General features: G+C 39.9%; 1 protein-coding gene and 1 long non-coding RNA gene across 2 annotated transcripts in view; both read right to left on the bottom strand.

Moving 5' to 3' along the window:
- The window catches only part of LOC309498471 (uncharacterized protein), a 180,273-nt gene extending 153,774 nt beyond the window's left edge, over positions 1–26,499 (bottom strand). Inside the window, exon 1 of the mRNA XM_082169238.1 lies at positions 26,379–26,499. Within this exon, the coding sequence (XP_082025364.1) occupies positions 26,379–26,439 (61 nt within the window). The 5' untranslated portion in view covers positions 26,440–26,499. The remainder of the gene's footprint in view (positions 1–26,378) is intronic.
- Positions 3,227–5,424, bottom strand: LOC309503787. Its single transcript, XR_014207860.1, has 4 exons — positions 5,253–5,424; positions 4,381–4,464; positions 3,454–3,501; positions 3,227–3,308 (listed from the first exon to the last, which is right to left on the bottom strand). It is a non-coding gene; the product is annotated as an uncharacterized lncRNA (long non-coding RNA).
- Positions 26,500–27,549: the final 1,050 nt, after the last annotated feature.

The following is a 27,549-nucleotide window of genomic DNA, read 5'->3' as shown; positions in this document are numbered from 1 at the left end:
ATTCACAGTTATGCTGTAACCAACAACATAAATCAAAGTCAGAAAGAAGGATTTTACTGAGTTTAGTGATCAAGTTCAAATGATGTTTGTCATAATATAACCAACACCATCAGATCACTATTTATTCTTTGTGCAACTGGCAGTTTTAGCTCAGACACAACAGTCAAAACAAAATGTAAAGTATTCACAAAAGGGTCAGAGCCCAACTAAAGCAACTACCCATCACAATAATGGTAACTTACAATTTGCGATTTTCTCCTTCAGCGATTCTACTTGTTAACATCAGGTGTCTTCAATAATGCTCAATCATCACTAAATTAATCACTTAGTTATCTCATTAACTTAAACACTCTTGAGTGTGGACTCACACACTCCCAGGAGTGTTAATTTAACACTGGAGGTTTTGCTGTGTACAAAGAGCCGTAGTTAACTGACAAGCTGAGCCATATCGCATTAAATATCGCTGGCGATACGTCCGCGATATTGATGTGATTTGGCTCAGCTTGTCAGTTAACTACGGCTCTTTGTAGTAAATGCCGCTCCATCTGAAAGCAGGTGATGGTGATTTACTACTAATCAAGGAACCGGCTTTACTGATGAGATGCGCATAACAATATCGCGATTTAAATCGCCCAGCCCTACTGCCCCCCCCCCAAAATTTTCTTGGGGACAGCTATGGGGTTATGGGCTGGAACAGACAACGACTCCAGAACAGAAATGACGTGAACAGGCTCTGGCTCGGCAGACGTGACGTGAACAGGCTCTGGCCCGGCAGACGTGACGTGAACTTCAAATGTGTGCACCGACCACACACACCATATGGCTGTGGCCATAATTGTTAGTGTAGCCATAACTGAGGGCTCAGGTTCAGGCGTGGTGGCGGTCATCTTGTCAGGAGACACAGGCTTGGCGGCGGTCATCTTGTCAGGAGACACAGGCTCAGCGGCGGCCATCTTGTCAGGAGACACAGGCTCGGTGGCGGCCATCTTGTCAGGAGACACAGGCTCGGTGGCGGCCATCTTGTCAGGAGACACAGGCTCGGCGGCGGCCATCTTGTCAGGAGACACAGGCTCGGACTTGGCAGGCGTGACGTGAAGAGACCCAGACATGGCAGACATGACGTGAAGAGATTCAGGCTTGGCAGACATGACGTGAAGAGATTCAGGCTTGGCAGACATGACGTGAAGAGATTCAGGCTTGGCAGACATGATGTGAAGAGATTCAGGCTTGGCAGACATGACGTGAAGAGATTCAGGCTTGGCAGGCTTGGCAGACATGACGTGAAGTGGCTCAGGCTTGGCAGGCATGACGTGAAGTGGCTCAGGCTTGGCAGATACTGTGGGTTTGTGGGGCTTCTCCTCAAAACCCACAGTAAATGAGGAACCGCTCAATAATAGGGCATAGTCAATATATTGGGCCAAGGACCAGTGGATTTTTCCCCCAGGTAGCTGGTAGCAAACAGGCTAATTTAAACCTACCCTAAAAATGTCTTTGAGCGCCACATCATTAAAGTCCACCAGGTGAGAGAGTTCACAAAACTCTGCAACATAATCCTCAATGGTGAGGTTGTCTTGGCGAAGAGAAAGGAGGGCAACAACTGCTGGGTTCATGGTAAACGGTCAAGTTTTCTGTAATAAGGATCCACTGGAAGCAAGTGATAGATGAGAACCCAAGTGCAGTTTATTAACTAAAACAAAACATGACGTAGCATGAACTTGCATAACAGCAGACTACAGGAAACAATACTTGACAAAGACACATGGCAAACATGAGGGCTTAAATACACAGACTAATGACAAAACAAGGGACACCTGTGAACAATGATCAGACAATTAACCAAAAACAAGACATGGCAGGATCACATGACAAACCTGGAAACAAGACATGACACAGAAACATGACAAGAACAAACCCAAAACGTGACATTGTAAAAATATTTTAATCTAAACTTGATGGTGTCACTATTTCTTCAGGGTGGTCAGAGTTTTCCCCCCTCTTTTTTCTGAGAATAAAAAAATAAAATAAATAAAACAATGAACAATTCTCAAGAAGTTTTTGCTATTTTAAATATTGTTGCAAATTTGCTCAAAACGTACCAATATTTGTATTGTCATATTTTATTGAAATATTGTAGGCATCTCTAGTCCTTCTGCGAGTCCTTCCTCCCTGCAAAATAAAGCCATTCACTGACCTCTCGTATAATTCAAAATAAAACATTCACTGTCCTCTCGTATGTGTTTTCAGTCCCAGCACCATGGACAGGCATTGGGGGCCTGGCCCGCCCTGTGAGTCACTTTTTTTTTTTATCAATAGGCCACTTGTTATCAAAAATTATCGTTTTATAACTCCTGAATAAAAATAAAAATGTGTTTGGTCTGTAAGAAAAAAAAAAAAAAAAAAAAATTATATATATATAACAGTATATGTGATGCGATCTGGGAAAACCCACCACATGGTGAAATTTTACCGATTACAGGTTTTGATACCATATTAAAGGTGGTTCTGAACCTTTTCCAAATCAGTTTTTATTTATTTCAGCGTTTGTCGGTAACAAAAGTTATGGTTATCTGAAGTCGGCTGGAATTTTGAGAAAAACGGGTTTAATTAACTGTCACGTCCTGCTAGCTGGGCGATTGCCGCTCTTTTTTTATTGCCTTTTTTTTTCATATCACATATTTTTGTAATCCTCATAGATTAGGTATCATTCGAAAGCTTATGAACTCAAAATTCATCCTGTGAAAACCGTTTTGAAATTGGACGATTGAGAGGCGAGCAAGATCTTTTAAGCGAGCAGCTACTTCAGACTCTTGAAGTGTTCTCTTGTGCTCCGCTCCGCATCTCACGATAACGTTGGATAAAAAAATAAAAACATCCGACGGGTTTTCCCAGATCGCTGCTAAATTACACAATGTGAGGTCGTATTTATTTTTTAACGTGAGAAAATTTCGGAAGAGAATTTCGGACTCAGTTTGCAAGGACCTTTAGCGTCAGTACATTATACATCATATATTATTATGCACTATTGATCATTATCATTGGACCATATGTTCATAATCGATTAATGTTATTATGCAATGAGGTTGATCTCATTTGTGCCCCCCTGGAAAAATGTAATGCCCGTCTGTGAATTTGTGTCTGCTGCTGGGTCTGTGTGTTTTTATCATGATTGCAGATGTTCCAGATCAGATGAGTGTGAATGATCAGATCATGTGCGGCTCAAAACTCACCAGCTCTGCTTGCACAGATGATCTGAAGAAGAATCACAGTAGGAGCAGCAAACACTGCGATCTCAACAATAGTCAGAATCACTGCAGGAAACATGAGAGGAAGAAGAGAAACTGTACATGACTGAAGTCAAGGGTATTCAACTATCAACAGTTATTGATGAAGCATTTACAGACTGACTGATAGTTTAATGTTATAAAGCTGTCAGTATAAATGAACGTGTCGTACCTCTGTATAATAATCCAGCAGTCACACTGACTTCAGTTTCTCCTGGATCTGTGGATCACGTCTGTTAGTTCAGTTCAACACATAATGCATCATATAAACGAAACATCATCATCACATGATGATGAACATGTGCTGGACCTTGAATTCTGGATCATCAACATAAAGTGATTGGTATACATTTATGTACTTTAATGGTTTGTGTTCATTCAGCATTATAACAGGGCAGGTTTGAAAACATTTGTAAACACATGGAACCATTTCTTCTTTGAGTTCAGCGAATCACAGTGAAGTGTCTATTTACACTAACTCCGCCCACTGACGTCTGATTGGGGCAGACAAAATGACGTTAGACGCTGGATGGTCCACAGTAGCAATAGTGTAGGGTTAAAGCAGTGGCAGAAAGTTGATTCAAATTGACTCAAGCAGAACTCGCTCTACTCCATTTTCACATCACATATCAGATCGAAAAGGCATTTATTTTCATTAAAAATAAAGAAAATATTCCAAGAGTGAAAATAATAAAGTATACGTACATCACATTTGTAAATCGTTAGCATACCACTTTTTAATAATTTATAATTATATAGTCATGTTTTGTAAATGATTAGTTCATAAATAACTAATAACTTATAAGTGACTTATAACTGAATTAACAAAATATTTATCAAATATTAGCATATCACTTATTAATAATTTATAAATATATAGTCATTTTTTGTAAATGATTAGCTCATCATTAACTAATAACTTATCAGTGATAAAGTGTACCAAAAGCACATTGGCAAACTTATTACTTTGCACACAGTTCTCCATCTTTTAATGTCGTCACAGAGGAATCAATTATATATCTAGGGACTGATTATAGAAGAAAGCCGAATCTGAGAGCCACTGCAAAGCGCTGATGTGAGAAAGACAGTGATGATGTACCTTTAGATACGTGTGTGTTTGTAGTTGAGGGATCCTGAGAGTGTGTGATGTGGACTGGATTCACTGCTGTCGTTGAAGCTTGAGCTGTAAAGGATGAATGTTAGTTCAGATGATTCATACCTGTAGATTTCAATCATATTTTAATGAGTTAACACACAAGATAACTCTAGCAATATCTATCATTATATAGCACGTCTAAAAGAAAGTCTTCTAACACTGAGGACCCTATCTTGCACCCAGCGCAATTGACTGTAGGCCGACGCATGTATTTGAACCTGCGCACAGCGGACCTTTCTCTCCACAGACGCACGTCGGTAAACTAGGAAATACATTTGCGCTCCCCGGGGCGGTTTAGCGCAAAGAGGAGGCGTGTTCCGGCGCAAACGTTCCTTGATGCTATTTTGCAGGTTTAGAAAACAATTCCGCCACTGACCAGGAAAAACCTAGTCTTAAGTCAGTGGCGCGTTGCGCATGTTATTCAATTGCTATTTTAAGGGCGCATACTTGGCCATAATCAATGTTACACATTTACCCAAATGATCATACGCCTGTTTAACCGAAGCTAATTTGGGTGGGTTTCTCCCATCCCCAATGTCACTTCTCTGTGTTTTATGGCCCTGATGAGAACGTTGCTCTCCTCGGCTGTGAACCGCTCCTGGCGCGCGCCTGGCAAATCCGCCGTTATAATAGGAATCCGCTATAGAACAAGCGCGCCTGACCAACCCATTTTAGATTTGCGTCGGGCGCAAGAGTAATTTATCCCACCGGTATAATAGCAACAGCGCCCAAGACCCGCCCACAAAGTTACTTGCGTTTCGCGCTTGATACTTGCGTTTCAGATCGTTAAAATAGGGCCCTGAGTGTTTTCTCACCTGAATACTTGACAGTGTATCTGACTGAGGTCTTGAGTTTATTTCTCTGAGTAAGCCGACATCTCCACTCTCTGTTATTGTCTTCATTCAGGAGTGTTGTAGTCAGAGTGATGTTACAGTGATATTGATCTGATGATAATAATATCTGATATCTGGAGTCTGTCTTCAGATCAACACCAGTCTGATTCACCCACAAAAGCCCAAGACCCTCTGAACGAACCCAATCATCACAGGAGAATCCAGTATCTGAATACAACTGACAGGAGAGAGTCACAGAGCGGCCTGGACTGATCTCAGTCTGTGAGGATGAAGATGATGATGATGATGATGATGATAGAGACACTGAAACTAAACACAAGACACAAATCACAGACTCTTCAATCATCATCTGAGTTTAAAGGGAGAATTTTAAATTGACCACATAATCATAAACTTACCATGAAGAACATGCAGAAAAACACGTGCATCAGTTCCTTGTTGAGTGTCATTCACAAATTGTTGGCAGGTGTAAAATCCATAATCTTCTTCTGTGACGTTCTTGATGTTCAGAGAGCAGTCAGACTCCAGACTCAGTCTCTCATGTCTCTCTGTGTCTTTCTTCTTTATCCCTAAAGTAATCAGTTCAACTGTCTCTGAATGATTGTTAGAGTAGGTCCATGTAGTTAATTTGCAGTCAGAAAGAGCATTATTACAGGGCAGACGCACATTTTCACCAGAACTGATGAACACATGAGCATCTTCCTCTCCACTGATACCTGAAACACAGTATATCTCAGTGATCATTATTATATTAATAAATTAAACTACAAACAAAACCCCTGTGACAACAGGACATTCTCAGTGTCAAATGTCAGTTTTTAGTTTTTATATTTAAAAAATATAGATTTTTTTAAATTATTTCACAGTATGAGTGCACAGCCAGATAACAGATGTTTCTTATAAGAACGTTCTCCAAACACACAACTGACTTCAGCCACAGCCTTAGATGAAATAAAAGAAGACATTAAATCTGTGAAGATCTCAGCAGAGGAGGATTAAACAACTCCACAAACAGCATTACCAGCTTCACTTATTACTAACCAGACTGACTTTATTTCTGTCAGACGTCTACAAAAGTTCTGTTTGAGAATTAACAGAGGTTTAGATGTTGATGTTTTATTAATTCATTTGACATCATGGAGATCAGTGTTTGCTTTAGTTGGGCTCATGACTCTTGACTTTTAGACATTATATTTTCTCTGTCTGCTGTAACTGTGTTTGTAAGACTCATTTGACAGAAAAAGCCAAGTGAGAATACATCCAGATGATGTTGGTTTGATATTGATGATAACGATGTAATCATCACCTACAGTAGTTTTAGTATGTGTAGTACTCCCTTTAGCAATAAATGAGAGTGAGAGAGACGAAACTGTGTTATTTCAGTGGTCCTCTCTGTGTTGTTTTTTTATTATTTAAGCATAGTTTTCAATACCATGAAACAAATGTAATTTTCTTAACTCTCAATAAATAAGTAAACAAATATATACACAAAGAAAACAACAAATATAATAATAATTAAAGCTGCAAGCAGCATTTATCGGGGTTCAAGCAGTTAAGGCCTTTAACACTAGAAGTGCCAGAATTCCATAACTACTAGAACTGCCGCGAGCAGTCATTTTGACCGCTAGATTCCAAACTCTATATCTTTAATGATACATACCCAATTGAGAGATTAATGCATTTATTGTATTAGGATATATTTTAAAAACAAAACAACACCAAACTGTGCATTTAAACAAGTTTAATTATACATTTATAAATAATATCTGTAGATGTCCTGAACAAAATAACGGAGTAGCCTGTTTTCATGTTTCCACTGTTCGATCGCGCCCGCCGACACACACACACACACACACACACACACACACACACACACACACACACACACACACACACACACACACACACACACACACACACACACACACACACACACACACACACACACACACACACCATATTACAGAATTGCAGTCTTGACATTGCAGCCTGTTCATTATAGCCATAATAAAATAGTCAACCTAACATATAAAAATTCCACTGCTCTGTTTATATAGTCAGTATAGCCTCGTCCAATTCGTACCATTTTGCACGTGTGAAGAGGATGATTTTTTCCGTCGATATTGGAACGTGAGTGAAGTACAAAGCCTATAATAAAGTAGTTTAGTTTAAAATAGTTTACCATCCAAATACATCGCAAATGTTGAAACATTTCGATTCTAATTAGAGAGTTACGTGAGCCTAACGCCGCTTACTTTCACTTTCGCTTATAAAGTATTTCATTTTGGCTTGTTTATAGTTATTTTTTCATTCTTGTTCTGTTCTGAATATCATTACATTTAAATTATTTGTTGTTGAATTTGTTTTGTGTATTTTTACCGCATTTTATTGTTGTGTATATTGGTATAGCCTATAATAATACCGCGAAATTCAGTGCGGTCAATATGACCGTCTATGGCCGAAATAGGTAAACATGTTCATTTGTTTTTTTTTTGCCTTATGTGCAATTTATATGAAAAACATTTTAAATGAAAATACAGACACTTTTAGGAAAAGTCAGGTACCGGCAGGATTTTATTTATTTTTTCAACAAAGTTATTGCAGATATAAAATTCAAAACGGTCAAAATGACCGCCATGGCAGTTCTAGTGTTAAGGCCTTTAAGAACAAAAGCATCAAAAGTTATTAACCCTTGTGCATCAATTTAAAAAAGTTACACATAGGTCCAAAGAGGACAAAAATGTCCATGTCAAAAAACTGTCATAAAAAGTTGAAGCTTGGGAGCACAGACTTAACTTTGGTATCATTTTAAAGAATACCCTTGGCAGATTATTGCTGAAGTTAAATTTTTTTTATAAGTAAATCCAAAAAAAAGTTATATAGGTTTAAGTTTATGAAAATGATTTATGAATATTATTTTATATAAAATATATATTTTATGAAACAAGTTGAACTCTAAAAAGGCTAGAAAATCAAAGCCATAAATCTAAATAAATTGTGTTCAAAATTTGAGGTTGATATCTCAAAAAATGAGCTTTCAGTAAGATTTTGTTTGGGCGCAGTACCAAACTGTCCCCATTGGATGCCAGCAAAACTCCACTGGTGAACACAGTGATTGGCTTTGTTATTTGCAGTTGAGTTTTTCTCTATCAATACTACAAACACACACATGCACACAAACACATTTTTTTTTTATAACACACATACCAACCACACTACGACATCCATACCAACACACGCACACAATTATCATTGCATAATTTATCCAATTGGCTCTATAATAGCTCAAAATTAACATTTAACATTAACAAAAAACAACAACTTACTCATAGGTCCAAAGTGGACAAAAATGTCCAAGTCAAAAAACTCTCATAAAAATGTTACGCTTGGGAGCAAATACTTAAGTTTGGTCTCATTTTAAAGAAGACCCTTGGCAGATTGTTGTTGAAGTGAAAAAAGTGAAAAAAGTGCAACCAAAAAAAAAGTTATAGAAGTTTAAGTTTATGAAAAATATTTATGAACATTATAATCAATATTTTATATAAAATATAAATAAGTAGTTGGTGTAACTAGTGCAAAAAAAAAAAAATTCAAATGAAATGGGGGTGAAATAGTAAAATTACAATAAAAATACACACCTGTGCCAAAATTCATGCAGTTAACATAAAAAAAAAAAAAAAAAAACTTACACACAGGTCCAAAGTGGACAAAAATGTCCAAGTAAAAAAACTCTCATAAAATTGTTATGCTTGGGAGCAAATACTTAAGTTTGGTCTCATTTTAAAGAAGACCCTTGGCAGATTGTTGTTGAAGTGAAACATTTTTAAAAAGTGCAACCAAAAAAATGTTATAGAAATTTAAGTTTATGAAAAGTATTTATGAACATTATAATCAATATTTTATCTAAAATATATATTTTATGAAACATTTGGAACTCTAAAACTGATATAAATTCAAAGCCATAAATCTAAACAGGTTGTGTTCCGAATTTGAGGACGATATCTCAAAAAATAAGCTTTCAGTAAGATTTTGTTTGGGCGCAGTACCAGACTTTCCCCATTGGATGCCAGCAAAACTCCACTGGTGAACACAGTGATTGAATTTTCGATTTGCAGTTGAGTTTTTCTCTCTCAAATATTACAAGCACACAAACAACCTTTTTATTTTATTACACACATACAAACCACACTTAGACATCCATACCAACAAACCCACACAATTATCGTTGCATAGTTTATCCAATTGGCTCTATAATATGCCGAAGCAGAAAACAGGAATAAAGTGAGTATTTGCTTTATAGGCCTAACCTGAAAAAATGGCACCATTTGATAATTTTTTTTTTTATGTCAATTTTGAAGCCTTGCCAACAGAATGAAAGCCTATTAAAAAAGATTGCATCATTTTATAGTTAAACGGCACAGGGATTAAAAAATGCAGTTTTAATGGGTTTCAATGGGGACATTTTTGTCCTTAAGGTCCTGAGAGGAAGTATTTTGTGTAACTAGTGCAAAATAGATTTTTTAAAGAAAATGATGATGAAATAGTAAAATTCCAATAAAAAAACACACCCGTGCCAAATTGTATGCAGTTAGCATTAACACAGGCAAAGTGATCAAAAAAACAAAACTGAAAAAGCCAAAAATGTCCTCAAGGATGCACAAGGGTTAAGTTTTATTTAGCAAGCATTTAACCACTGACATATATGATGGAATAGACCATTTACAGCCAATACAGGCCATTTAACATAGGAAATATATGGTCTTCTGTAAGTCTTCTTACAGTCTTGCCTGATCTCCACCACTTTTATTAGTAGTACTCAAAGTGTGCCCATATATATGTGTCAAATTTGTTGTAAATATGTAATTTTGATAAGGAGTTTAGACAAGTATATTCAGTGGCGTAACGAGCCAACACCGGGCCCTTAAGTAGGATTATCAAGGCGGGCCCCTTGATGACGCAATTGATGACATTGATGACGCAATGTCCACGAGTAAGCTACCATGAATAGGGCAGGATATGATCATACACAGCATATAAGAGATGAGATGACTAACAAAATCAGGAGGAGCCTACGCTCACCAAAAACCAAAAACAAAAACAAAACAAAAAACACTGGTGACAGCGCACCATAACACATTGTTAGGCCTATGTCCAAATACATAAAAAAGATGCTCTCTTACATTATAGCGGGATTTTCCGGGCTTTCCTATGTGCAACTGCAAAGTTGTTGATTAGATCAGGACTGTGCGCACGGGCATTCTCAATTGACCCTTTGCAGGGAGTTTGATTGACAGGCGATCTGACTAATCATAATCAGCCATTTTGTCCCACAAAGCAGTCAGGAGAGTTAGTAGATTAACATTGGAGGATTTAAATTTGAAAAACAAAGTGTACTGACGTCTTAGCACTTTAAAACAACATTCCTTTTATGTTTATTCATGTTTATTTTAATGCTATAAATTACCTAGAAGGAAGAGATGATCAGTTCACAAGCAGCTTTAACTGAGCCTCGAGTCTACAGCGATCTGTCAGACACATTAAAGAGTCACAAAACAGTATTTATTGTTTAAATGTCTCTAAAAAATGACTACATTTGAAAGGTGAGACTTTTGGCGCTTTTCCATTACCAGTACCAGCTCAACTTGACTCGAATCGACTGGGCTCGGCTCGCTTTTCGCTCCGTTTTCCATTGCAGATAGTACCTCCACAATAGTACCTGGTCGTCATAGCGACGCCGCAGGAAACTGCTGTGACTTAATCTTCTACGCGAGATACACCCGCTACCCACACACACAGGACAATGGAGGAAATCGAGTGTATGCTGTTTTTGGATGTTTTTGTTTTTGCTGTTTTTTATTCAGGATACTCCGTCTGGCGCGTGCAAAGATGACGCAGTGAATAGTGACGATTCTCTCTGACCAGTCAGCAGTCTGCTGTGTTTTCACGTCACATTTTAGTATCGCCTCAGCTCGCTTAGAACCTCGCCGGAGGTGGTACGAAAAAAAGTACCTGGAAGCAGGTACAGGTACAACTTTTACACAGTGGAAAATGTACACTGTGTTACACTGTGTAGTGGAAAAGCGCCATTTGTTTCATATCAAAAGTACTTGTCTGTCAGCGCGCAGTCTCCTCTCTGATCCGTAATGTATTTTTCACTGTGTGAGAACTTGGTGTGGTGTGAGAGTGGTGTCGCTTGTCAGACATAGCAACAGTAACTAAAGTGGGCGGGTCTTTTGACAGTATGGACGGGGATTCGCCAGTCCCAATTCAAAACAAATTTCATCACAATCCATCATTGTTCGTTTCAAACATGTGAGAGCATCAAAATGATCCATGGGTGAAATTGATTGGATTTAATTCATTTTTTTGTCAGTTCCTATCATAATTTTAACATTTTGGCATTATTGTTTAGCTATTTACCTATGTTTTCAAATTTCCTTTGTTTTTTTGTTGTTGTCTCGATCGGACTAACGGCTTTGAAGATAAACACAATTTTTTAAAGCTCTAAATAACACTTACAAAAACCATAAGGCGAAACCTGGCATGTTTGGTATTGTTGGACTCGGCAAGGATTCAGGAGTCTTAGGAGGTCACTCCTGTGAAAAAACACTGGCATTGTGCCAATGACGTATACTGAGTTTTTTGAGATACACCAATGTTCTCATAGACTATCATGGCACCCTGGACAAAGACACTGCGTGCCAATTTTCAGTAGACTAACAGTTGGGTGCGCTTATAGCTATTTTAATGATTTTTTTCACTGTTATAGCGCCACCAAGTGGCCAATTGTCACGATTTTTTTCATGTCAACTCAGATTCTGCTCACAAGTTATAACCATTTTATAGTGCCACCAAGTGGACAATTGTCATGATTTTTTTTCACATGACCTCAGAATGAGCTCATGAACATGTGTCCCAAGTTTTGCGAAAATATCTCTTTCCGTTGACAAGTTATAACCGTTTTATAGTGCCACCAAATGGCCAATTGTTGCGATTTTTTTCAAGTGATCTCAGATTGAGCTCAGGAAGAAGTATCCCAAGTTTAGCAAAAAAATATCTTTCCGTTCACAATTTATAACCGTTTTAGTAAAAGTGGCCCTGGTGCCATCAAATATTTTGGTTCCCCTTATCGACTGTTAATTGAAATTTTGAATTGTTTGGATGATTATTGATTGTCAGACTCCAGAGAATATTCTTGCAGTGGTTTGGTTCCAATCGGGCCAAAAACCTAGGAGAAGTTCGAAAAAATTGTTTGTTTTTTAAAAATGCAATTTACTCGAAATTGGCGCCTGAAGGGCGAGCAAATTGGAGATAGCCATTTTGTCCACCTTGAGCCAAGGATTCCAACGATATAAGACACTTGATCCTGGGACAAACGGTCTAAGAGTTATGAGCAATTTTGAACTTTTGGTTGCTGTAGCGCCACCTATGGGCCAATCGGTGTCATACTCTGATAGGTTGTCCCCAAATTGAGGCCTACCATCTGGCCAGGTTTCAAGTCTCTAGGCCTTACGGTTTGTCCTGCACGATGCGTTTTACAAATCCTTACAATTACAATAGGGTTTCAGCATTTCATGCTTGAACCCCTAATAATAATAAATACAATATTCCAGACTCTCTCACAGTTGTTTCACACAGTAGATGATTGATACACTAACAGATTTTCTATAATAGAACTATACCAAAATCATTAATAAAACGAACATCCAATTGAACTAAAATAGTAGACGCCAAAACATCTGAATAACAGTTCTTTTTCTGAAATCTTATCATTTTTACTAACCTTTAGCAATAAATGTGTAACGGTCACCAGAGCTGGAGTGCCCTTGAGAATGCTCACTCCACACCAGACTATCATGTTTCACTCACAAACTACATCTCCCATCATTCTTTGCCTGGACTCATCAACACTCATTATCACATTCACCTGTGTCTCATTATCTTAGTTTCAGCCTATTTATTCCATGTTCTCTCATTTACTCTCTGTGAAGTTCTGTTTGTGTCTCACTGCATCTCTGAGCATTTTTCCCCTGGTTTCCTGTCTCTTGGTTTTTGGATTTCTTCCCTGTTCCGTGGACTACTCTCTTGCCTCTGACCCCTGCTTGTTTTGTTTTGTTTTGTTTTGTTTTGTTTTGTTTTGTTTTGTTTTGTTTTGTTTTGTTTTGTTTTGTTTGTTTGTTTGTACTGCCTACCTGTGTTTTGACCCATTGACTGTTCTTTGGATTACGCCTTTGGATTTCCCATAATAAAGGCGGCATTTGGATCTCACCTTCGAGTCTCGGAGCAGTTTGTGACAGAAAACTTCGCCAAACATAGATCCAGCAGCCGAGTAAGACCCAGACCTACCATGAACCCAGTAATCCGTCTCTTCCGCCTCAGCCAAGGTAATCGCACGATAGAGGAATATGTTGAAGAGTTTTGTGTGCTCTGCCATGGGGTGGACTTAAACGATACCGTCTTAAAGGACAAGATGGCCGCCGCCGAGCCAGTGTCTCTGGACAAGATGGCTGCCGCCACGTTGTCTAAGCCCTCAGCAGAGATGGCCACCACCACACCTGAACCTGAGCCCTCAGCAGAGATAGCCACCGACACACCTGAACCTGAGCCCTCAGCAGAGATAGCCGCCGACACACCTGAACCTGGGCCCTCAGCAGAGATGGCCGCCGCCACACCTGAACCTGAGCCCTCAGCAGAGATAGCCACCGACACACCTGAACCTGAGCCCTCAGCAGAGATGGCCGCCGCCACACCTGAACCTGAGCCCTCAGCAGAGATAGCCACCGCCACACCTGAACCTGAGCCCTCAGCAGAGATGGCCGCCGCCACACCTGAACCTGAGCCCTCAGCAGAGATGGCCGCCGCCACGCCTGAACCTGAGCCCTCAGCAGAGATGGCCGCCGCCACGCCTGAACCTGAGCCCTCAGCAGAGATGGCCGCTGCCACGCTGTCGGTTCCTGCCCATAACCCCATAGCCGCCCCCAAGGACATTTTTTTGGGGGGGCAGGAGGTCCCTTGATAGGACCATGGAGGCCGCGCTGCCATGGTCTCCTGAACTGTCTGGTCCACCCTGGCCTCCTGAAGGGTCATCTCCTCCCTGGCCTCCTGTTACGTTCCACGTGCGTTTCGCTGGCGTGGGAATGATGTTTTCGCTCGCTGATGCACTACACGTGTGTTGTGCGTTCATTGAGTTTTCTTTCTGTTTGTGCCCGCCTCTAGGTCGCTGTGACTGGCTGACTCATCTGTCAGTTATCCTTAGGGCGGAGCACCAGAACCAATCAGAGGCAGTCCAGCTGGTTTAAGAGAGATGGCGGGTTCATTCACTTGTCTCTCTCCCTCTCTTGCGGCAGCAAGCTGTTATGCGGCGTGCTGAGTTTTTGTATACTCCTTGAGAGTTTTTGCCTGTTTAATCTAATCTACCCGGAGAAGTGTGCTATGTGCTTTAGTGATTATATTTATATTTAGTAACTTATTCGTATTACGTGTGTATCACTATATGAGAATATAACAAGAGTTTTCAGCTGCAAAGCTATTTTGGGAAGGAACATCAGGTCAGTATATCGCGATATACATTTTGCCCGTAGCTGCTTTTGTGTATATACACACCAGGTAAGAGGTGAGCGCCAACCCTTGTATTTTTATTATTAGTCAGGTTATTTAGGCGCCGGAAGCGCGAAGATTTCGGTTTGTTTTCTGCATTTTTCTTTGGTTTATATTTGGTTAGGTTTAGGGATTAGTTAAGGATTGTTTTGTTATGTTTTGTTATTTCCTTTGGCGCCACTTAAGTTCTTTCCCATTTTTCTTTTTATTTTATTTATCATTGTACATAGCCCACAGACATATAATTGCTTTGACTGGATTCAGTGGCTACGGCTTGTTGTAAAATAAAACTCCAGTCAAATTTCTCTCTCAGAAGTTGTCTGTCATGTTTCCTTCCACCACGTTCCACACACCAGTGGTGTTTTAATATCCTTAATGTTATGTATATTTCCTAGACACTTTAATATCGTAACACCTCCTATTAACATGCCTAAGACTTTTGCACAGTACTGTGTATATATATATACACAGTGTATATTACTGTAACGATACACAAAACTGACAGTTCGGTACGCCCCACGGTTTTGACATCTCGGTTCGTTTCGGTTCGGTTCGGTGGGGTGGGGGGTTTAGAAAGCTAAAATTGCTTCTTTTTTTTTACAGTGGTTTAATGAACAAATTCTGTCTTTGTCTTTAAATTAATTCAATTACAATTAAACTTTTCGCAAGGATAAAAAAAAAAAAAGATCTGCTAATGCTGTAAACTATAGGGAGCCCACACATTACTATAACCTTAAAGGTTAACAACAGAGCCTAGACTTTTAGCCTAATTTCAGATACTATTTATTTTTAGATATAATAATCAACACTCAACACATTGTATGAAAACATGTAAACTGCACATAAGGCAGTTTTATCATTAACTTATGTTTTCTACTCTAATTTGTTATTGAAATATAAATATTTTCACAGTTGCTGTCATTTTCATGACAGATATTTAAAACATAGGCTACATTAAATAATCAAGATATCAATCATTAACATGTTAAGTAAAATATATTATATAGGCTAATATAGTGCATTTATTTAGTGCAAGAGTTCATTTAGGAACCAACAAGCTGTGGGCACTGAATGACTTGCCTGAGGTAAATATAAGGCGATGTGACAAACTAAGATGTTTTATTGGCGTTATTCCGCTGCTGAAACACTGATCGATCGATTACACAAGTTATGATGCCTTTCAGTAAGTATACTGTATATTTTAACATACCTTCAGGTGTCCATTCATGTTTATTCTGTAACTGAGGAAGAGAATCACGTTTACTCGCGCTTGCTGCCGCTTAAAATGAGGAGCTAGTACAGTGATCTGTCACGCCACATCAAAGAGCGCCAAAACGGCATTTATTGTTTGAATTTTGTGATCAAATAGACAGAATTTGAGAGATTACACCTCGAAAGTAACAAAATACGGAGCTTGCTATTATAGGGTGTTAATGGTGGTTAGGCTAAAACGCTGTATTCGTTGTGTACACATAAGACATGAGGTCCATTGAGCCGGGGCTGGGCCGGGGCAGCAGGGGGCGGGGCGTCCTCAGTACGCCATGAGAGTATCGCGATACGCATCATGGGTGGTGTACCACGGTTTTCGGTTTGGTTTGAATATCACTACACCCCTATATATATATATATATAAATAAGGGATGCAACGGTACACGGTAAAATCCCGGACCGTTCGGTCAGCCCTGCACGGGACAATCTACCCTCGTGTCCCGCGGGACTTCGGTTTTGCCATTGAGTTCACACTGATCCTTTTAGTTTTTGCTTTAGGCGCCGTTCACATATCGCGCCTAAAAACGCATAGAAAACGCTAGGCGCGCCGCGTTCTCCTTTTTCCAAAGTGCTAGGGTGGTTGCGCTCTGGAGGCGTCTGTCGTTGCTAAAGCAACCATCAGCTGCGCTCTGGTTGGTTCTTGTCACGTGACCTACGGTGCGCTTGCGGCATTCTGAAAAGTTGAGAATTTTCTCCACTGCTGGGGACATCGTTAGTGCCAACCGGTCTCGCCTTGCACCAGACAGTGTTGATAGACTCATCTTTTTGCACAAGAATCTCTCAATAGTGGATGAGTAAATAACATTGCACTTTGTATCCTGAATGCAGTATTTTTTTAATTATATTATTTTGCTCTGCTTTTTTTTATTCAAAGCACAAGCTAAATTATGTTTGTTAAAGGTAAAAGTGCACTTTTTCTTTCACATTGATCACTTCATATACCAGTTATCAAGGTTTGGAATTGGGATCCACTTGAATATTTTGAAGTGTGTTTGTTTACATTTTGTATTTCATATAAGTGATAGTTAAAGAGGTTGTATTACTTAGTGTTGTTCAGTACAGACTAGAGTGTTAATTTATTCCATACATTGATGTTCTTCCTACTGTGACATTCTGTTTATGCTCATAAGAAAAATAAAACATATTTTTGGGATGAAATAGCAGTCTCTTTCTGCACAAAACATGTACCGAAACCGAACAGAGACCGTGGGCTATCTGTACCGTTGCACCCCTAATATATATATATATATATATATATATATATATATATATATATATATATATATATATATATATATATATATATATATATAATATTTATGGATCCATGCGCTGTGATCCCGACTCGCAGTTATCAAAATACCAAAAAATAGTTTACAGCAAATTAGAGGATAGTCAAGTCACGTTTATTTATATAGCGCTTTTTACAAAACGTAGATCGTTTCAAAGCAGCTTTACAGAGATGTAACAATAACGACTCGGGGTAAATGTGAATTAGCTCAAGAATATAGGGAATTTTGGAAATATTAATATTTATGACTCATGGTCATAATTCATAAGTCGCATGTACATTTATTTAATCAATTATCGAGATTACCTTGTTCTGTACTGTCTGATCATTACAGTTAAGAAGGGGGTATCTCTTTTCAAACTCCAAGAAAGTTTTATCTTCTGGCCGCGAATATCAAACTTTCTGAGTTTATGAATTAAAACTACTCAAGGTAGTCAATATCGAGCTTGTAGCTTAGATCTTTTAAAATTTCATTGACTTTATAAGGTGGGTTTTCAAACACAGAGACAATTAAAAGTATACATGGGTTTATTAATAAAATGGCACACACTAGAGATTATATAAACTACAAACATAAACGTACGTAAAAATGCAAACAAACAAACAAACAAACATTTAATCGAACGAAAACATAAACATAGCGTGATCAGAATGAAAATGAAATGAAAGAGAGAAAGATATAGAGGGAAGATAGAGGGTAACTTAAATCACAGACCTAAGACCTGGACACCTGAAATCAGCGTTTAGAGAGCGTTACGTTACTTGCAAGATTCTGTGTTCTTTCAGTGTGGTGCTGAAGAGGGGGCGCGCGTGCGCGTGTCCGGCTGGTTTGCGTCTAGCTTCGTCTTCTGGGTCGTTTCGCAAGACGATGTAAAGGCTCACTTGAATTTAATGTTACCGGAAAATAAGGTTCATCTCCCGGGATGGGAGAGGTTTACAGTGTTTGTTGCAAAGGACGCAGCTACGACTCGAACATGTGCTCGCTCGATGGAGAAGGCCAGGGCCTCCTCCAGATGTTCCTTTGGAGAAGCGCTGCGCCGAGGAAGAGGGTCCAGAGAAGTTGGATGAGTTGAGAGAGAGATGAGAGAGAAGGTTTTGGACTTTTATCAGTGTCCCAGGTGCCGTCCCCTCCTTCGTGTAGGACGAATCAGCTGTCGAGATTTTTCGAGCGGGAAGATTCCTTTGTCCGGTTAGACACGCCCACTCGAATGAGTAATGATTGACTTTAACTGGAGAGGATTTTCTCCAGACATATGAAATGTAAGCTTAGCGTTAAGTTCTGCCAGGAAGACTCAATCAGCGCGTCATGAATTAACTCACTTCTAACCAATCATGTGTTAACACTCTCAGTATAAAATAATGGTACTTACATCCGTCTGAGTTCGCAGATGACGGCGCCAATTACGCTTCCATTCAGTTCGCCGAAACCGACGCCGGCGTTCACTCATTCGCGTATCGTTGATTAGATCTCAGCAACTTTCGCGGTGCGCGAGTGCGACACACTTGTGTAGGAAACAAGCGCGCGGCAGCTTGAAATCTCATGCGAGATGATCTCCACACAGGGTTTTTCAAGTTCCACTTTCAAGGTTTTACGTTGGTAGGCGCTTTCAGCGGCCACTGTTTACATGTCCCCATTACTTTGATTAAACTTCATTCAGGTAAGTATATTAACTTGCTACTCTACTGTTCCCTTCATCAGCGGTATAGTTCAAATGGCGACTGTGGTGACGTGGTAGTTTTCTTATAAAAAAAAATAATATAAAAAAATGCCGATTTATACTGCAGTCCGCAACGCAACACTGTAACGCTTTAAAAAGTAGGGTCGGATAGCTCGCTGGTTGTAGCAAGTGTATATGCAAAGACTTACGTAACTGATATCCCACAGCGCAGTGAAATCTATTTTCAGCGTCGTTGATCCCACGCACTCATGGGCAGTTGCAAAATACTAACAACTGGGTTGCTGAATAAAATTAAAACAAGCTTAAAAGCAACTAAGATGTTAAATCGGCTTTATATGCATATGCCATATATTACAGCTCGCGCTCCTCATCTGCTCACTCACCATTGTGAGAGTGCCTTCCATCTTAAAGGAGCAGTAGCCTAGGCCTACCTATTCAACTTGTTTTACGCTCTTTTCTGATTCGGCATTTATGGAGATGTTTTTGTCAATCACTTCCCGACCGCCGGAAATATCTCGACTTATAACTGGATGATTGCAGACTTCAACCAATCAATAGGGGGAATATTATTTTACTTGTATCTCAGCTCGTTTTTCGTAATATAACTATCTATTTTTCAAACATAAAACAACAGCAATTAATGCCGTTAAAATATATAAAAAAATATATATATATAAAAATAAAAAAAAATGTGAAAATGATACATGTAAATATATGACCATTATCATAAAGAAAGAAGCTGACCTTAAAGGAAGGTTGGTCATTTGACGTTGTGTATAGTAGACATGGTTATGAAGGGTATGTCGGGCTTATATGGGTATGTTGCATGAGTATATAATATAAAGGAAGTAAATGATACATTTACAGTGCTGATAAATCTCTAAAGCTGTTCCAAACTATATATACTTTTTTTTTTCTTCATATCATCAAGATCTTTTCATACCCGCATTTAAGTTCTTCAGTAACAGAAATATGGTACAATCGCTGCAACACAAATGTTCTCAGCGACTACTTTAATCCACCAATATGTGTCATAGAAATATTTACGTAATAGGTATTTGATATTAAATGTATAAAGAAGGCAGACTAAGGATGCTCAGGTCAAAGGTCACAGACTTTGCCAAAATGTGATTAACACAGTAGACCTAATAGTTATGTTTAAATTTTATCATTCAAACCAATCACAAAAAAAAATAAAAATAAAAATAAAAAATTTAACAAAAAAAATTACAAAAAAAATAAAATTAAAAAATAAATAATAATAATAATAATAATAATAATAATAATAATATCAGTCAAGAAGACTCAAGTGAAATTATATTTACTCATCTGTATGATTTAAATGTTCACGGATTTTTCTATTCAAGGGACTCCCTTTGTTGCCATGGCCAGCGATCTCTTGGACGGGAATAAAACTTCACTCATACAAGAGCAACTCGAGAGTAATGTCAGGTGTACGCTGCGCAGCTGAGAAATAGATTCTATGCTCAAAAGTCAACAACAGAATATCAAGTGTGATTGATGTTGTATCTTATCGGTATGCCGTCACCCTACTTCAGGTAAGTATTGTACTAAGATTAATACGATTAAGAATTAGGCTTAAAAAATAAAAAAATAAAAAATAAATAAAAAAAAACTTATCGAGCCTGCTCAGGCTCAGAAATGAACGAGTTCATTCACGCTTTACAGAAATTATCCTATAGTGGCTGCTAACATCCTTTTGGGTTCATCAACATAAGTGGTGGCAAAACGTATGTTGTATGTGCTAACGAAGACCGGTTACATCGAGGCAGATCTTGTTAGACGATCATGCTATTCCTGAGATGTTTATCTGGCAATCAGTAGTCTCCAATTTCATGATTAAGGTCACGTGAGCACATTCCTGACCACTGCAATGCTATAGATACACACTTTAGTCTTCAGGTGGCTCTGCCCTTCAGCAACCCTGCCTCCTCTAACAGTGATCATGTAAATTAGTCGCTCTGCTCAATCCAGCTAGACCATATATCACTGAAGGCGTGGCTCCCTACACCTTAAAAGCTTATATTTCTGCAGTATTTGTTTATAATGTTTCGGTTTTCTTTTCAGATTCCTTTATTTCTGATGGCGCTGCGCTTAGGACGTGCTACTTACAGAAGAGAATATGTGCTATTCCTTTATTTCCCATCCTCATCACGGCCGGTTGTTCCTTCCAAGTCTACAATTACGAAATCAATGTCTGGTGGGTCTCCAGTGTCCCCAGGGTGTGTGTGAGGGGTTTGACTTGGAATGCTCCAAAGATATTTTCTTCTATTATGCTGGAATTGTCATTTGAGTGTGAGTAAAGTGCATTGTTTTTGTCTGTCCCTTTGGACGCAGTCAGGCTGCTGCTCCCTGGCACAGGGGGTGGAGTTTCAACAGCTCGTTTTGCAGCTCCGATTACTCACAGACATTTTCAAAACTTTTAGCTTCGTCAAACCTACTCAGAGATGGAGAGACTCCGAAGCATCAACATGTAGACACCATTTCCGGATGGTTAGTCGATGAATTTATGTAGCTTATGCGTAGTAATCTTCTAGTCATTCACTATCTCATCCTGTCTCGATAGGCTATAAATCATATTCTGGGAGCTGGATTTATGTAACTTTAGGGTTTGCAATGCCACTTATCCGGAAGGAATGCCGCTCAGTCCCTCTCAGCGTTGCTGTAGTCCTTACAATGCAATCTCTTTAAATTAAGTCCTCCATGCTCGACTTTGTGCATTGTAACTTTGCAATTGTTGAAATGCTTTAACAGCAACATTATCAGAAAGTGGAATTCATTTAACCCCCCTTTTAATTAACTTCCATTCGAAATGGTCTTCTCTTTCTATTTTCATATTCGATTGTAGCCATGTTTTAACAGCATTCATGGCTCATGCACCCAGGGGAATTTACTTCAGATCTAAACACTCCGATCTTGCCATGGTCTTTCTTTTTCTGATTTACGTTCTCACTTAATTTCTTTACTCTTTCTTAAGCACTCCAAATGACTAAAGTTCTGGTATCACATTAACAAATTCTAAAATTAGCAATACATTTTGTCCCTTCTATCTGAGTAAATTCCTAAAATCCTCCCTAGTTTCTCAGATCACTCCCTCTATTTTCCTACCTAACGAAGCATCTCTCTCTAAAGTCTGGTTCAGGACTCATCTAGTTTCAGTCCTCAAAAGCTACAGCTGTCTCCCTTTCAGCATACTGGTCATTCCTGCAGGATCGGGGCAGCCACTACAGCAGCCAAATGCGGCATTTCTACTTCAGCTATCAAGATGCTGGGCAGATGGTTTTCCTCTGCATTCAAGTCTTATTTAAGAAATGATTCTAAAATCATTCTGGAAGCTCAGCAAGCTCTTCAGTACCGATTCAGGTAAATCCTCATGCAAATACTGGTGGTGGTGTCATGTTTCAATTAATCTGTGCTGGAACTCTATCTTGCATCACCCGATAAGCAGATAATGTGGTCTGTCTCCATGTGGCTATTGCAGCCTCGTTTCATGTGGCTGTCTGGTCTTGTCTCTCGCCTATGTGTGGTCCATCACGGCCTTGTGGCCGTTTGTGGACATGTCCTGAGTGGCTATCATAGCCGCGTTCTGTGTGGTCGATTTTGGCCGTGTAGCCTATCGTGGCCTTGTCCTTATGGCCCATCGTGGTCTTGTGGTCCATCGTGGCCTTGGTTTCGTGTGGCCTAGCGGCCTTGTCTTGTGAAACTTGTCTTTCGTGTGGCATTAGCGGCCGTTGTGGCTCCTAAGCGGTCGCGTCTCTGTGGTCTCCCATGGCCGTGTGGCCTATCGTGGCCTTGTCCTGCAAGGCCCATCGAGGTCTAGTGACCTCTAGAGGTCGTGGTTTCATGTGGCTTTATGGCCGTGTCTATGTTTAGCCTGTTTATGTGTGGCCTTTAGTGGCTTTGTGGCTTATTGCGGCCTTGTCCTATGTGTGGCCGTCTGTGGTCCATCGCAGCCTTCGTTTTGTGTGGTCTATCATGGCCGTGTGGCCTATCGTGGCCTTGTCCTGTGTGTGGCCCATCGGGGTCTGTGGTCCATCGAGGCCTCGGTTTTGTGTGGCTTAGTTGCCTTGTCTTATAGGCTTGTCTCTGTGTGGCATTAGCGGCCGTTGTGGCTCCTAAGCGGTCTCGTCTATGTGGTCTCCCATGGCCGTGTGGCCTACCGTGGCCTTGTCCTATTTGTGGCTATTATGGCCTTGTGGGTCATCGAGGCCTTGGTTTTATGTGGTCCAATGGCCGTCCGGTCTATCGTGGCCTGTCTCGTTTGTGGTCTTTTGTGTCTAATGGCCATCATGGCCAGCTATATGTGGTCTATCATGGCCGTGTAGCCTGCATGGCTTGTCTGCATATGCCCATTGAGGTATGTTGGTCCATCGCGGCCTTGTTATGTGTGGTCGAGCCGGCCTTGTGGTCAAGCATGACCTTGTGTTTATGTGCGGTCCATCGTGGCCTTGTGGTCAAGCATGACCTTGTGTTTATGTGCGGTCCATCGTGGCCTTGTGGTCAAGCATGACCTTGTGTTTATGTGCGGTCCATCGTGGCCTTGTGGTCAAGCATGACCTTGTGTTTATGTGCGGTCCATCGTGGCCTTGTGGTCAAGCATGACCTTGTGTTTACGTGCGGTCCATCGTGGCCTTGTGGTCAAGCTTGACCTTGTTTATGTGGTCTATCACGACCTGGCGCCTCAATGGCTTTTATGTGCAGCCTATCAGGGTCAAGTGGTCCATCGCTGCTTCGTCTCTATGTGGTCATCACGACCTTGTGCTTTATAGCTATTATGTGTGGTCTTTGGACCTTGTCTTTATGTTGTCTATCACATCATGTTTATGCACAGCAAATTTGGTATTATGGTCCATTGAGGCCTTGTCTAAGTGGTCATCATAATCGAGCAATATTATGGCTTTCACGTATGGTCTATCGTGACCTTGTCTTTATGCAGTTCATTTTTTAATATATATAAAAAAATTAAAAAAAGCTTTTTCACGTTATTCTTAACTTTTCTTTCTCATTCCAGGAACTGCAGGATCCATGACTGGTGGGTACTCTTACTTACAGTTCTTCGGGGGTGGGCTCCGTCCCGGCGGAGGTATTCCTCCACCTATCTTTGGGGGTGTTCCTCCGTCCCGGCGGAGGTGTTCCTCCGTCCCGGCGGAGGTGTTCCTCCACCTATCTTTGGGGGTCGGCTGCGCCCCTGCCTTCATCTTCAGGCGGGATTTGCAGATTCCGTTACCCTCGCATTGCTTGCTAAGGACGGGGCCTACGCCAAAGACTATGCTTGCTGAGCTATTAATAAATTTACTCGTTATATCATTTTATCTCCCGAGTCTTTCTGGTAGAAATGTAAGCTTAGCGTTAAGTTCTGCCAGGAAGACTCAATCAGCGCGTCATGAATTAACTCACTTCTAACCAATCATGTGTTAACACTCTCAGTATAAAAGAATGGTACTTACATCCGTCTGAGTTCGCAGATGACGGCGCCAATTACCTCCATCCTCCCCAACCACCTCCAAGATGGTCCTTTCCCTCCATCCTCCCCACCACCACCAGGATGGTCCCTTCCTTTGCCTCCAGGGGGTCGGCTGCGCCCCTGCCTTCATCTTCAGGCGGGATTTGCAGATTCCGTTACCCTCGCATTGCTTGCTAAGGACGGGGCCTACGCCAAAGACTATGCTTGCTGAGCTATTAATAAATTTACTCGTTATATCATTTTATCTCCCGAGTCTTTCTGGTAGAACTTATAAAACAATGCGCATCACTGAATTCTGCTATCGGAATTCAACTCCGTTAGCTGGAGAGAAAAATAGAATCTAGGCATTGTAGCCATGCAAAGATACATTATTATGCATTTGTATAGGCAATAGCAGTTCTATTAATGTTACAAATAGGACATATGCTTTCCTATGGTTTACACACACCTCTTAACACACAAATATATATATTTAGTACATTTAAGAGTGACTTTATGGGTAAAAGTCCTTTTCTGTAGGGGGTTTCTGTTTCAAAGTCCAGAGTGTGTTTGTGTGTGTGTGTGTTGGAATGTTGCGACCCTGTTATCTCATGCATACGGCTGGATAGCTCTGTGGTCAAATTTTATGACCTGCCAATGAGCTCGGGTTACGGAAATCGATTCTACTGGGAGAACATTCTTCAAAAATACATTTCAGATCCAAACACTCGAAGATCATAACTATATGATCAAAACAACATTAATCACACATGCATACAGGAAGTTCAGATACAAGTCTGAGTTACATACATTAAAGGATGTTGGTGTGTGTGTGTGTGTGTGTGTGTGTGTGTGTGTGTGTGTGTGTGTGTGTGTGTGTGTGTGTGTGTGTGTGTGTATGTGTGTGTGGAATGTCACGAGTCTGTGAAAAGTCACAGGGAGTCCATGCTGAAATGGGGGTTTTAGAGGGGATTCTAAGAAAACAGGGTTTCCTTATGTGACTCAAATGTCCCTCGGGGGAGCCACAAAGATGCAATTTTGACCGTTCAAGCAGACTTGGAGACGCCATGAACAACTCGTTGTCTGTTTGGAGATCAGGATTTACTAATTTGAACAGCATGTGACCGCATGTCATAGTCATTGTCGTTACAGAGATAACAGGAAAATAATGCAACACAGTTTATTTAAGGCTTTACTTTAGCTCTAAAAGAAAAGTGTCATTGTCCATATTGTCCAAGGTCATTTAGGTTGTAAAAATCATTAGTTATTAATTTAGTTCATTTATATATACAGCAGGACTGAAAACAGTGATGTCATCGTCCAGCTCAGTTCAGTTCTCATATAATGGTGTCAATGCAGACAGATCAATAATATTGTTGTAATTAAGCATACTGACTATTTCAGTTTTATGAATGTTTACTTAATGCACTTACATTTTTATTTAAAAAAGTACTATTTCAGTTTTATACATTTTGTAGCGTCTACATTTTTAGTTAAAAGTGTTCAGTGACACAAATAGCTTTGCTAATAAATTGGAATGGAAGTTTTTATTTTTCTGCTGAGTTATCAATATAATGTGATACACATACCAGAATACATCAGGTGGTGCACAGCAAGTGACAGTGACTGTGAGAGCAGAACATGAATGTGAGGACGAATAAAGCATGTTCAAACTAACTCATTCACAGACTCCATGCCAGACCAGCTCTAGTAAAACATTTTTATGTAAGTATATTAATATTTAACCCTTTCTCGTGAGTTTAAAGAGCATGTAGAAATGTGTTTACCTGTGAGAAATGAGCAGAGAATGATCAGTCCCAGCAGACACAAATCACTCTTTTCAGCCATTTTCTGTTTCTGTCAGTCTTTCCTTCAGTTAAATATCATCAGTAAAAATAGCTCAGCAATACCTTGACTTTATGTGTAGAGACTCATAAAGTCTATCATGAGAGTCCAGATCCGCACCAGCTTCTACTGTATGAAGCAACCAGCTAAAAGAGAGAAGAGGAACTACCAACAGAATCCACAGCCATCATCAGTGTGAACACGGTTCAGAGATGATCAATGCTCGATGTGGTCAAACTGAGTTCTGAGTAACACGTTTCCAAACCTCAACAGTGAGCTCACAGCACTGAAAACACAACGGAAAACATGTATGTCACAATAAAAGCACAGCCCACAAGCCCACAGTCACCTTGCTCAATTAAAACCAGACGAAAGGTTACACAAGAGTATGAATACACAGTCTAACAAAGGGGAAGCAATAGAAAAAATAAAATTCTTCATATATTGTATGTATTTAACATGTGTGTTTCCACTGAATCTCTATCCAGAATGCCGGTGTTGTGCAATATTCAATGTCAATATTGTTCACCATTATTTAAATATAAGCAGGTTTGCACTTTATCAGTAATAACAATGTATTGTATAGATCAGTTGTTTTAACTATTCATTAAAATGAATCGGTTCAAAGGAGTCATTAGTTCGCGAATTGGACGTGTCATACGGTTGTGTGATTATCCCAGCAGTTAGGACATGGACATCCCACAAGGTTAGTGTCAACACAGAAAACATTACATCACTGGATATGTTTTTTCATTTATTTAGAGAGTAATTTTATGTCAGCTGAATGTGCAGAACGCATTTCAGAGAAGATAAGGCAACGTATTTTAGCACAATTCACACCCAGCGGTAATTCAAAAAAACAAAAAAAAATATCCGAATGCTCCACATGAAACTTTGTGGGGGTGTGTGGGTGTGGGTGTGGGTGTGTGGGTGTGTGTGGGTGTGGGTGTGGGTGTGTGGGTGTGGGTGTGTGGGTGTGTGTGGGTGTGTGGGTGTGTGTGGGTGTGTGTGGGTGTGTGTGGTGGAGCACACATTGAGCGCTCATTCCAGACGCGTAGAACAATTGCAGTCTCTTTTAACTTTAATATTCACAGACACTAGTCTATACCGAGA

This window comes from Leuciscus leuciscus (assembly GCF_965113295.1).
Source record: "Leuciscus leuciscus genome assembly, chromosome: 1".
NCBI lineage: Eukaryota > Metazoa > Chordata > Actinopteri > Cypriniformes > Leuciscidae > Leuciscus > Leuciscus leuciscus.
This window is presented reverse-complemented; position numbering and strand designations above follow the sequence as displayed.